This window comes from Prionailurus viverrinus, chromosome D4, assembly GCF_022837055.1.
Source record: "Prionailurus viverrinus isolate Anna chromosome D4, UM_Priviv_1.0, whole genome shotgun sequence".
Taxonomy (NCBI): domain Eukaryota; kingdom Metazoa; phylum Chordata; class Mammalia; order Carnivora; family Felidae; genus Prionailurus; species Prionailurus viverrinus.
This window is the reverse complement of record NC_062573.1, coordinates 73,420,359-73,432,902: the sequence shown is the minus strand read 5'-3', so window position 1 is coordinate 73,432,902 and position 12,544 is coordinate 73,420,359. Positions and strand designations below refer to the sequence as shown.

General features: G+C 42.8%; 1 protein-coding gene across 3 annotated transcripts; it reads right to left on the bottom strand.

Annotated features, from left to right (window-relative positions):
* Positions 1–467: 467 nt before the first annotated feature.
* Positions 468–11,714, bottom strand: ZFAND5 (zinc finger AN1-type containing 5). 3 transcript variants are annotated; one of them, XM_047830129.1, is made up of 7 exons: positions 11,157–11,714; positions 8,956–9,038; positions 6,652–6,811; positions 6,109–6,220; positions 5,376–5,479; positions 2,844–2,969; positions 468–2,118 (listed from the first exon to the last, which is right to left on the bottom strand). In XM_047830129.1, exons 3-7 carry the CDS (start codon positions 6,800–6,802, stop codon positions 1,970–1,972), a joined length of 642 nt encoding a protein of 213 aa, XP_047686085.1. In that variant the 5' UTR covers positions 6,803–6,811; positions 8,956–9,038; positions 11,157–11,714; the 3' UTR covers positions 468–1,969. The 3 variants fall into 3 exon arrangements, with proteins under 3 accessions (XP_047686085.1, XP_047686084.1, XP_047686083.1); XM_047830128.1 differs by having other exon boundaries at positions 6,652–9,038; XM_047830127.1 differs by lacking the exon at positions 8,956–9,038.
* Between the last annotated feature and the right edge of the window lie 830 nt (positions 11,715–12,544).

The following is a 12,544-nucleotide window of genomic DNA, read 5'->3' as shown; positions in this document are numbered from 1 at the left end:
CACTGAAAAGTCACGGTTCTGCTTTTAGCTTCAGCTACCCCACGGGCCCAGCCATACATTAGAACCGAATCCGAAACAGAAACAAAACCATGCCTGTTTCTGCACACAAACGGTCGTGTCACCTTATATAAAGCAAGAAAACGGGCAAGGGAGATAGGTCACAGTTGTGAAAAGTCCATTCCTTTCTCAAGTCCTCAGACTGTTACGATCCTAAAAGGTGCCTATTCATTTCTTCAAAAATAAGCTGCCCACTGTGTACCACACTTGACGTCTCAAAGTTCATCTCAAGGCTCTCACTTAAACGTACCATGTTCGGGGGGGGGGGGGGGGGGGGGCAATTAAAAAAATTACAAGATAGCCATGCAAAGTCTCCATATGCAACTACCAAGTTGGATATGAAACATTTTCTAACTATTCCTCTTTATGGTTTCTACCTGTGGCTTAAGAACCCAATGAACAAGTGGAAGTTTCCCTCTGTACATGGCTTTTATTATTTACATAATACAATATAGCATCGATGCTGAATAGCATGATTATGTGCAATACATAAATATGAACTATCTGTACACATCTGCAGATCTAACTCCGAACTAAGGTACATAAAAATCGAAAGCAAAACCGAATGCTTTAATTAAAGTAAAAACTAGGACTGAACACTGCAATAAATCAGAAGTAGTGCCTCGTGTACATACTTAACTATTTACAGATGAAAACAGGCATTACCACAATACTAATCTAACTATGCTCGTTTATATATAAAAAACACAAGTTTCATACATCACAAAAACCTTCCATTATGACACAGAAGTGATATTACCAGACAAGCATCAGTGAAGTATACTGCCTCTTCTAGTTGTTATTGTACAATGCTGTAGATAATGCAGCCCATGCAATACACCCAAGAACACTAGAGTCCTACACCCAAGTACAATTAATAGGATAACGCAGCCCTCTGCGAGTGGTGCTGGATACCACTAAGAAGTCTACTGCAGCCATGTTGGTTATGATTTTCCATGCAGAAGGTACAGTTACATTAAGAACTGAAGTCTTTAAAAAAGCTTTAAACATTCTTTCTTGAACCAAAACATTCAACAAAAGATGCACACGAAAAATGAACTTTTCAGATACCTTTGCAACTTAAAATTCAGATGCATGTTATTCAATAGAGCTGCGGCATGTAAAAACCAAATGTAGTTTTAATTTCTTCTTGTAGACAAATTAATCCTAGTGCAGTTCTGTGCTACACAACATTTTGAGCAATGAGAGTAATGCAGGCATCTTCTGGTGCAGGCCAGCACAGTAAGCTTCAAAGAGAGCTCAAGCCCCTGTTGGCTTGATGGCTTTACTCATGATAACCAGTTGCGATGTTTACCTTTCACAGAATGTCTTACTTGACAGCTTTTAGGAGACCAATGAGCCAGGCTTACATATGGCACCAAACACTGGTTTCACGGAAAGGTCTGATCCTCTTTATAGCTTTCCTCCTGCTTCCAAAGGACATGTTGTGGAAATTAACAGGGTGAAGTTGGACTATGGAAGAAGTAGACTGCCAGTCCTTTTCTGGTGTACCATTTTTTAAAAAAATACAGGCACATAACACTAGCCAAAGATTATACCTTGATTACATTCCCAAAAGGCAGATATGCTGCAAACATGCAGAGATTTCACGGATTATGTTTGGCACGTGGGAACTAAATTTTGTCCCTATCGTCTGTGTATTTCAATTTGCTGTGCAGATTTTCATCCAATTTTATTCAGGGGAGGGCATATACATTTTGTAGGGCTGTATCTATCCATTTCTGCCTGTAACAAACACCCAAACATCCTAAAATTTCAATTATAAGACAGACAAGTGTAAAGTAAAACTCTGGAGAACATCAAAGGAAAATGGCCATGCATCTGCTCTTTAATGTTTTCCTACGATATATTAAAATAAAAACAAAGTTTCAGTCTCTTCACAAGTAGTAATTTATATTCTCTGGATTTTTTCAGCCACAACAACTGGATTCTCTTTTCTGATTTTTGCTGCAGCTTCTGCTTTGTAATCATATGGACAGTTGTGCTTGTCAGAGTAACGGTGAAGTCCACAAAACAAATTTCCACATCGGCAGTCAAACCCTGCACACATAAGAGGAAGTAGAGTCACTTGGGAATTTGCAGTAATTAAAAGGGGGAAAAAAAAAAAAGCCTCAGTCAGTGGAGAAAAAGAACCAGATTTTCATGGTTCTCTGTAACATGAAATTGAGTCTGCCACTTTAAATTGTGAAACAGCTTTCAATCTCTTTTGACATAGTGAGAAATTCGAATAGCTCTCCCTCCATAAACGCCTGTGGATAGCACAGGGTAGAAATTACACAGGCTCTAAAGCCAGACTGACCTGGATGCAAATCCTCCTCCTCCTACATATAGCAGGACAATGTTTTCTCAAGTGAAAACTAGGAAAAAGAGAACCAGAGGGTTCTGAAATTTACAGGGAACAGTTAAGAAGTATTCTAATACTTTGTGCCTGGCTCAAAGATGGTGTTCACTGTTTGGGTCAACTACCTTCTCCTCAGGAGAACAAAGAAAAGACTCGAAAGCGATGAATTTTTATCAGTTCAGTAAAGCAGAGTAACTCACAAGGCCTGAAGGTAATAAAAGGTTCCAGAGGATTAGAGACACAAGTGCAAATCAAACCCAACTTCTCCCCACTATCCTGCCCTCTTTCTAGTCCACTCTGGAAACTTTCTGTTCCTGAAAGTTGGGCATTTTGTTGTAGGTGTTAGGACCAACCAGTCCCTTAAGGGAGCTCCCTATTAAAGCCTACCAACAAAATATACGTTGTCTTCTATGTTCTCTAATACCTGTAAGGCCAACTTTCTTTCTGCACATAAAACATCTGTTCTTCTTTGGTTTGGGCAACTCAGGAGCTTTTTCTTCACTTTGAGAAGTACTAGGCTGAGAAACGGATGGACTGGGCTGAGTGACAACTGAAAAACAAGGGTGAAAATGAGATAACTGTTAAGAGTTCACTGGCTGACAATTACTTAAGTCACAAAAAGAAAACATTTAAGAGAAGCAGGAAGATTCTTAGTGAAAATATTCATGAAGCCTTTCTTAAAAACATGTGCTTTAAATAGAATCTTCTACTTCAGTATCAGAACTTTCAAATCTGACAGTCTCTTGCCAACCAACATATACTTGGCTTCTCTAAATTTTGTAAAATGATTACTCCACTCAAATTCCTTTAAACTGACTCTTAACAGCTAGTACTAGGGAATAAACTCCTAAGTTTTAAAGACCTGGGAGATGCTGGTCACATGCCCAGTTTTTCCAAATTGCAATTGCCTAAATGCAAACTTCTTAATTAGGGCAGTTTACATTCATTATTACTCAGTACATAAAGTTGCCAACCGCCAAAAAATTCATTTTGGTTTTACACTGATAGACAAAAGACTGAATACATAAATTTAGCAATTTCAGTAAGTAAAACCCAAATCGTTAAGCCCTAATTAACTTCAGATCCTAAAATTTCACAATTATTTTGCCATTTTAACACGGGCTTTATATGGTCACATGCAGAAAATCTGAATAGTTCTTAAACTTTTTGAAAGATCAGCAAAGAGTCTTTAGGACAATATAAGTACTTGTGAAGTTTTGACTATTAAGGATTCCACAGGCAAATCAAGAATTTTTAAAGCACAGCTTTTATTTGCTTTGCAGTACTTCTCTAAAATGGGTACAGAATTTAGACAATGAGATAATGATCTACTTTTAAGTCCGTGTTTCTCCTTAAAGTTTTAGTTCACATGACATCAATAAAATTTGTCAACATGAAAATTGCAGTTCAGCACATTAGAGCTCACCATTACCACTAGTTACTTAAAACAAAAATACCAAATTAGTTCTGCTTTTATAGAATTCAATTAGACCAGAAGCACAGAGTTTTAATATTAATCCAAACCCCAAGAATAGCAAATTATTGTATGCAATGCTAAGATTACTGCTTAAATAGGCCAGCACCAATGCTAGAAGCATAAATCCAAACTCTAGAGCAAGCTGGTAGGTTTCATGACAGCTTACTCTAAAATTCTCTGTAAATACATAACTCATTTGCATTAGTAATATATTTAGTCAGACTAATAGCCTATTATACACTAACAGAATAATACTCTACCTACTACTCATTCCTAATAATCCACTATGACAACCTAATAGTTTTTCCTGATGCTATGATGGTAAAGAAAAATGTATGGGAACAGTTTGGGGGAGGGGTATGTGTGACAGCCATTTCCTTGGCTACATCAGAAGACTGAATAGTGGTTCCTGGGACATACAGGGACAAACGGGAGTTAAGAAGGGGGAAACGACTCAGTAAAGGCAAAGAGGAACAAACTACAGAACCTATTAAGAAATAATAAATGCAGAGACTGGGTACAGATCTAAACCAAAAGAGTACCGTTCCCAGGTCAGAGTAATTTTGTTTATAAAACCCCACGAACACCTAATTTGGCCGGCTTTTTCAGAAAGATTGAACTCCTTTGAAAATACCAAACATGGATTCACCTGCTGAACTGCAGAGTTTTTACTTAACTTTATAAATTAAGATTGCTATAGTTCACATAAGCTTTGCTATGTGATGTTAGCAAAAGCCTCCAAAGCAGATCACATACCCACAGATGTTATTTTCTCACAATAAAGTTTTATATTGTGTTCAGTCAACACTGTACCAGGAGACAATGAACTGAGTAAATGAATGATGTGCCCTACAGAGTACAGAGCTATCTGTTTTAGGGCCCAGCACAGGTAATTCAAACAAGTCCATCTCTCAATGTGACAGCACTTCTGACTATGCTCTACAGAAGCAGAGACTCAAAGGCACTCAGTGAAAAAAATGCCTTTCCATATAGAGTTTTGAACTCTTGTTTTTTCAACTCCTAGACTTTTCAACTTGAAAGCTTCTTTCAGTGTTCAATATGTTGTCTTAAATATTTTCTACAACACTGAGGATACCAAGACTGAATATTGCTTTTGATTATAAAACTTTCTTCATGGCTTTGAAATTTAATCTAATTTCTTCTGTTTATGAGTAACACTTTCTTTAGTGATTTAGAGATCTTTGAAATATAATGGCAAACGACCTTTTAAGTTCATTACATTCTTAATATTTCCAGTTCCCAGATTATAAATTTATGGTGTGAGTTTAAGGAGAAGAAAGAAGAGTAAAGAATGACTATTTTACACCCAAGGGACTTGAGAGAGAGTGGTTCTTCCTTGGCCTAGATTTTACAGCTCTCTCTCCAATTTAACCTTCAATGGGAAGGAACTCCTCTCCCACCAACTCTTTCTTGTACTACCAAATCCAGAACGGAACTAGTATTAAACAAAAAGCATACCTGGCTCTGACACCTCTGTTTTCGGGGTAGTTATTTTGTCCTCTCTTGAAATGCTCATTTCTGTCATTTGCTGAGTTACAGGCAAGGCAGCCACAGGCACATTTCTATTTGAGTTCAAGCAAACATTTTTAAAGATGTTAAGGGTACTTCTTTGTGAGACAGTAAGTTGTCAGTTCAACTTTAAAGTACGTACTATTTCCAACATGATCAAATGGAACTAAATAATCTAAAAACTTAAAAGAATATTGGATGTCCAGCACACACGGTTGAGAATAAAGAAAGCGATCTGATAAATGGCTCATCAATTCAAGGCTGCATATGTGTATGGGTTACAATGTCCTATTATAGCCAACTGGGAACTTTTAGCTGTGCCTGTAACTTAAGGGCAAAAGGGGCAGCTTTGCCAAAATGTCTTGTGTAGCATTACAACACAGTCTGCAGACCCATACTCTACAATCACTTAACCTCAATTATAATACAAGCACAGCATTCTCAATACAGCATCTTTGAGAGTACCACGGAGTGTTATGATATACGTCTTTATTCAGTGACCTGTAAGACCATGTAGTAAAAGATCCCAGAATCCCAGACTGTGCAACACAAGCAAAGCCAAGGGCATCGGATCCATTAACATCCTTAGTATATATAGACATTCATAATTAGAATGGAATGGGGAGCACCCATGTATTTCCTTGTTGTATTATGATAAAAAGCCTGAAGTGGTCAATCTTACCTTGATTTTTCAGACGTGCTGCCAGCAGCACCTTCACAGTTGTTTAAACTAGTGTCTGCTCTCTGTACAGATGCAGAATCTGAGGTAGGACTGTTGGAACCACTAGCTGTTCCTATTTAAAAAAAGGATTTGTAAGAAACAGCAAGACTACCAACACTCAGTAGCAAGACTCTTAATAAGTAACAAATACTTGCATTTAATTAGGTTAGTGATTTAAGCACTTTCACTGTACTGCTGAATCCTACAATTAAGTGAGTATCCAAACAAAAACATGTATGGAAAAGTCACATCCAGTGAACAGAAGTATGAAACAAAACCTCAAAAAGGAAAATAAAAAAGCTAGAAGATGCTTGTAGATGGGCATTCATTCCTGATGTTGTCATGCCAAGGACGTGGGCTGGGCTGCTGCTTTAATTTCAAGCTTTTCTCAGGAATTCTCTTCTTGGGCTCTCAGCATTGATTCTCATAGTCTTAGGCCCCAATTCTTGGTTCTATATTTTCTGTCCACCAGTTCTTCAAATGGGTTTTTCCTTGGAAACTTACCCATTGGGCTCATTCTGCCACTATTTTGCTGCCTCTGAAGATGTTCTTTGTAGCAAACGGAACACATTCCATTTGTCCTAGGATTCCCATAAAAGCCACATCCTGTACTACACAGCATGGGCCCTGGGGTCTGGTTAGTCTCCTGAGCCATATTTTTCTGCTATAAACAAAACAAAAACAAAATTTTAGAAATTAGCATGTCACCAAATAAAATCACTAAATTAGTATGACAGCCACCAGCATACCTTTGTTATTTCTAAACACCAAGTCTATTTCTAACAAAGGTCCTAATTATGTTAATCATTAAAAAGAGTAGGACAAGAAAACTATGAATATTTTGTGGCCTTTATAAAACAAAGGGCATTAAAGAAATTGTCTTTTTAACTTGATAAACAATGAACTATAGGAACTTCACATGCTTTAGGACAAAAAAAATGCTGTCATTAAACATTAAAATGCATTACTCCACCTACCACTATGATCTTTGTTTCAATTTCTGAAAAGGTCACTCTGCCAGATGTCAGAATTACATTTAAATCAGTTTGGACAATTGTCATCTTAAAGTCACTTTCTGATTTCTGCACTACAGGCAGACCACCATATCAAATGAGATTTTTATTTACTTCTCTGGCTAAAAATATATAAAATGGAACTTGCCAATGGAAAAAAAATCTACAATAATCACAATTAAGTACCAACTCTTGATATGTACTAGTGGTTCTTTAAGCTGGCTGTACACTGGATGTAGCTATAAAGCTTTCTTAAAATATCTTATAAGATGATGGGCCTCACTAGTAATTCAACAATTCTGCTATGGGACAGAATTTTAAAAACTTAAAAACGCAACACCTTTACAGAACACTGAAGAGAGCTGATAGATCATCTGGCCTTTCCTGCTGCCTTGGCACTAACAAGTGAAGCTCTTTAAGAATTTAGGGGTCAGCTGCTCATGCAATTCCTTTTAAGTTCTGCATTTGAGGTGTGAAATCTGGGTTTGAATACTTTAAAGGCAGTGCCTAGTAACTTGCAAAAGCACAGATTATCAGCTATAGATTTCTCCAGCCAGAGGCTCTATTAAAGCTTTTCACGAGTGCTTGCCTTCCTCACGTCAGAAAATGAAACCTTTGAAAGCTCAATTTCAATATGGCAAAGCCAAGCAATATGAACACACAACCTTCAGTAGTCATTAATATTTAATGCTAGGTTACCAGAAAGAACTTCATACAGCTAGCCTACCTTGCTTTTCCAGAAGCCTTGTTAAAATTAGAACAGATATAGTAACATTATGCTAAATTTAGTAAATTTTTCTGAGTTTTAAGTGAAAACACACAGTAAGAAAAATTTAAACTGTAGAAAGTTTCCATGTCACCTTAAAATATGTATGTACGTACAAAAACATATTTGAGAGCATTTTATTAAAGGGAGATTGTGTGCTATAACTTGTGGTCATGGTCATTTAAATGTGTCTTAACATTGATAACGGAAGTTAAGTTAGTTATTTGTTAAGTTATAAACATTTCAGATTAAGTGCAGCAAAGTCCTTCATTCAAGCTAGAGCTGGTCTAGAATTTCATATGGCTTTTTTCCAACTAACACACACTAGAATACACTCTTTAGTGAGTTACTAAAAACAATGTTTTAGCAAGTTATTTAATACTTTTTACCAAAATTACAAGAAGGGGAGACGAGGGCTAACCAAATTTGACCTGGCCAGAATCTTGCCACTATTTCCTCCACAGTTAAATGATAGTACTCTCTCCTTTCGTTAGCAAAAAGAAATATCTGAAGCTTGAAAATACTTCAAGCCAATCAAGCTTATGTGGAGGGTGTTGGAGAACCACAGCTTACTTCAAACAATACTACTAATTTAGTTGACATGGTCTCTTTAAATAGTAAGTGGAATTTAGCTGACTCATTTTGGAGCACGGTAGTGTAAACATTTCAACATCACTTAGGTTTATTAATAAACATTTTCAGCTGGGCTTAAAAAATTTTTAATATGTGCAAAAATGCTTCAAATAATAAATTATGTCTTTACTTGCACGCCCCCCCCGCCCCACGTAGTTATGTGGGAATCTGCTCTATGCAAAAAGTTCATTCCTTGAAGCCAGCTTAAGAATTATGCTAGCTCACAGTTGCTATACTAACTTCCAGTGGCTCATCTGACAGTGGCTTTATAATGGCGAACAGGCCTAAATTTAAGCATCAACCTTAAAGTTAAGCATCAACCTTAGTTAATTCAATTCTTTAAAATCTTTTACATAAAAAAAGGAGGGGGAAAGGAATCTCAAGGATTTTACCCACTTCGACTTGCAACTTGCAAAGTATTCCACCTTCCCTTCTTCAGAAAACACAACTACTTTCAATTCACTATAAATAGCCTGCAACTGAGACACAAGAGACACCAGGACATTAGTCTTCCACGTAGCTTCCCATCTTGTAGATTTTCCCCCCCTAGAAAGCGAGCTTTTAAACGCCATCACATGTGCAAAGCTTGCCTTAATATTTCTCAGAAGCTTAGATCACATGGGCGGGAGCTTCAGCCTGTCACAAGGCTGCAATGTGACAGGCTGAGCTGGATGGAGGCTCTCACATAAAGCCTAGTCAACAGGGGCCTCTGAAATCAGCTTCTATTTATATCTTAGAGCCTGCCAACTCCTACACAACCCCAAGAACTAAGGATGCTGCCTTTATATATCTAATATAATAAGGAAACAAAACAAAAAGATGCCATTAAGGCTGCTGCTTTTTTTTTTTTTTTCTTGGTAACGTAGACAGGGCTAGTGAACAATCTCAAATTCAACAAAAAGATGCATCATTAATCACTCGTGAAGCCAAAATGGTCAGGGTTGTTTATAAAAACCAAGCACAGTACAGAGAGCACCGAGGCAGAAAGAATCCTCATGTTTAAATCCTCCTGCTTAGCAGCAATTTGGGGCGGGAGAGGGCAGTTTGCCATTAAGTGCCGTTTCCCTTCTGCTTGGCAACATTTCAGAAAAATACAATACCATTACTATTTAGTACCTTTAAAGTTTTGTTGTCAGAAACTTGTGCAAGCCTGTGCCAGCTCTATCAAGCACAGGGAAAATGTTTATTTTTATAGTTTGAATAGCTGAAATGTATATTTTTAGTTTGTGGCTTCCCCTAACTTCTAGTTTAAAGAAAACCAAAACCTGGGCATGTAGCAGAAAAACTCTCCAGCCTCAAATATGAATAATAATTTTAAAACGACATTTTAAATTTAGTTTTCAGGTGCACATGTTAGAAGATGTTAATGCCTACTCACCCTGAGTTGAGACCTGAGTTCTAGTATCTAATCTACTTCTAACTAAGCCAGTGACCTTGGGCAAGTCCTTACTCTCCTGATCTACGTTCTCTCTTTGCCAAAATGAGATTACTGTGATTTTTAAAGGCTCCTTCCCAGGCTTAATATCTGGCCCGAAACAGAAAATAGGGGAGAAGTACAGTAAATTCTTTGTTGGGAAAACGTTAAAAAAAACTTGTAAGATAAAATTGCAATATTCTCACCCATGAAGTTCTGAAATCCTACTTAAAAAAAAAAAAATTAGGAATGAAATTTTATTTTATTTTTAAGTCTGTAAATGACCTGAACTCCAGGTTTAAAACTAGGAGCTCTGTGACCTATATACGCTACTTTACCCTCATGTCCTTAGACTAGATTCTTAGGAGGCATGCAACAAATAAACACGGGCCTTTCCTGAAAACACGGCTCCACGGGAGTGCGTGGAAAGCGAGCAAGAAATGCATGTTCACCAGCCTAAATGCACGAAACAAAGGGGAAGGTGCTCCATTTCCTTCATGAAAGGGATCTTGGGCGACAAACGCAGCGACGCTGGCAAAACTAAAACACGACGACGGAGGAGTCCCCTTCACCCACGTTCCAGCGGATTTCCGAACAAGTCCGGGTCCCACCGGGCCCCCATCCCTCCCCCCAGGCCCCTCTCTAAGCCGAGGCCTTGCTCAGGAAAGCCCAGCAGGGCCTTCTCCAAAAATCACTGAGTCATGCAGAACAGCAGCTCCGCAGGCCAGGCCGGCCCCGCGCCGACCCCCGACCTCGACCGGCTCCTCCGAGGCGGCGGCGGCGAACCGGGGCGGCCGGGAGGAGGGGGAGGGTGTGCGGCGAGCAGGGGGCCGGGGGCGCGGCCGCCGCTACGGCCCCTTTGTCTCTCCGGGTCCGGCTGCCCACGCCGGGCGCCGCGCCGAAGGCGGCCGGGACGGACGCGAGGGAGGCCCGGAACCCACACGCCGGGCATTGTTCTCCGGGCCGTGCGGGTGCAGGCGGGCCGGGGGCGCGGGGTGCCGGACCCCGGGCCACGACGACCGGATGACGCCTCCGTCTTTGTGCTTCCTGAGCTGGAGGGCGGGCTCCCCTCCCCCGGAGGCCGCCAGCCGCGGCCCGCTCGAGCTCCGCCGGAGCCCCCCACTGCCCTCCCCCGGCCCGGCACGAGCAGCCGGGCGCCCTCCCCCAGCTCCGCACCACTCACCCTGCGGGGGGCAGGAGGGCAGGAGCCGGGCTCGCGCGCGACGCCGGCGCGGTGAGGCCGGGCCCAGGCCTCCGGGAGGGGCGAGCCGGGCGCCCCGGAGCGGCCGCCTCGGGCCGGGAGCGGGTCGGAAGCGGGTCGGAAGCGGAGGTGGCGCTGCCGCCGCCGCGGGGTCCTCCTTTGTTCCTGCAGCGGCACTGAGCGTGGCCGGGACACGCCGGAGCCCGGGAAGTGGGAGGAGGGAAGCGAGGGGGGGGGGGCAGAGAAGGAGGCGGAGGGAGGACCGGAGGCCGCGGCGGCTAACGCTGCTCGCGGCACTCGCCCGTCGTCACCTCACGCCTCCACCGGCGGCGGGCTGGGCCGACTCCGAGGGCGACCGGGACGCGAGCAGGGAGGCCTGGGCGCCGCGAGGGCCCGCCGGCGGTGCTCTCCGTCGCCTCAGCTACGGCCGGGAAGTTGCGCGGCTGCCGGGAAGCGAGCGAGCCCCAAGTCCAGACGCACACAGGTCCGCGCTCCGGCCGACTGACGCTCTCTCTCCGCCCGGCGCTCGGGCAGCGAGGGAAAGAGGGAGGAGGGGCGGGGTCTGTGCGTCAGCGAAAACCCCGACGGCGGCGGCGGCGGGGAGCGCGGTGACGTCGTGAGCCCGACGCCCCGCCCCCTCGGGCCCTGTTCCCGAGTCCAGGAGGCGGGGTCAAGTCCGGCCCTGCTGCCGTCGCGCGGAGCCGAGTCACTGGCGCGGCTGTCGGCCCCAGGGTGGAGCTGGAAGGAGCGAGTCCTGTGGAGAATACGTTTCTATTTTTAACCCGATTGTCCGCCCTCAGCCTTCCTCCTTCCGATTTTCTCGCTCAAGCCCGCTTCTCGCCGTCAGAGTTCTCACGCTTTGTCTCAAGCCCTTGGCAGACATTTCCCTTTCCTCCTTACTCCCCTAACGGTCGCTCCCCACGTCGCCCAGGAGTTAGTGAGAAGGATTCGCTTCGAGAAAAGGAAACTAACTTCTCGCCTGTTTAAGAAGCCTACCCTGACCCGTTCCCCCGTACCCCCTTTCGGTTCTAAAGTCCAGCTAGAACGTGGCCCGGGAGCCGCCAGGAAGCAGCGGCGCTCGCTCGCCCCAAGGTCACGGGTGGTTGTGCAGAGTCGGGAAACGCTCGGCCGACTGGCTGCCAGTCCGGCCCCCGCGGCCCTGGCGTCGCTGTTCGGAACAAACTGTTTTGGCCAGCCTGTAAAATCCCTGGAAATCGACTATTCCAGTAAGGCGTCGTGAACTAGGAAAGCACCAAATGTTCTGCTCAAGATGTGGAGTTAAGGGACAAAAACACGCCAGACCTGAGGCGGGAGAGACCAGAAAGAGGAGACGTTGCAGGGGGGAAGTTCGACAGGAGGGGGGTATTAGG

Bases quoted from the DNA above. Each gene is read 5' to 3' on its own strand.
- ZFAND5 (XM_047830128.1), bottom strand. From the start codon at position 6,802: ATGGCTCAGGAGACTAACCAGACCCCAGGGCCCATGCTGTGTAGTACA. The intron at 5,480-6,108 runs GTAAGATTGACC...GAACTCAAATAG, and splicing joins AGCACGTCTGAAAAATCAAG to AAATGTGCCTGTGGCTGCCT. The intron at 2,970-5,375 runs GTATGCTTTTTG...CTTGTTTTTCAG, and splicing joins AACAGAGGTGTCAGAGCCAG to TTGTCACTCAGCCCAGTCCA.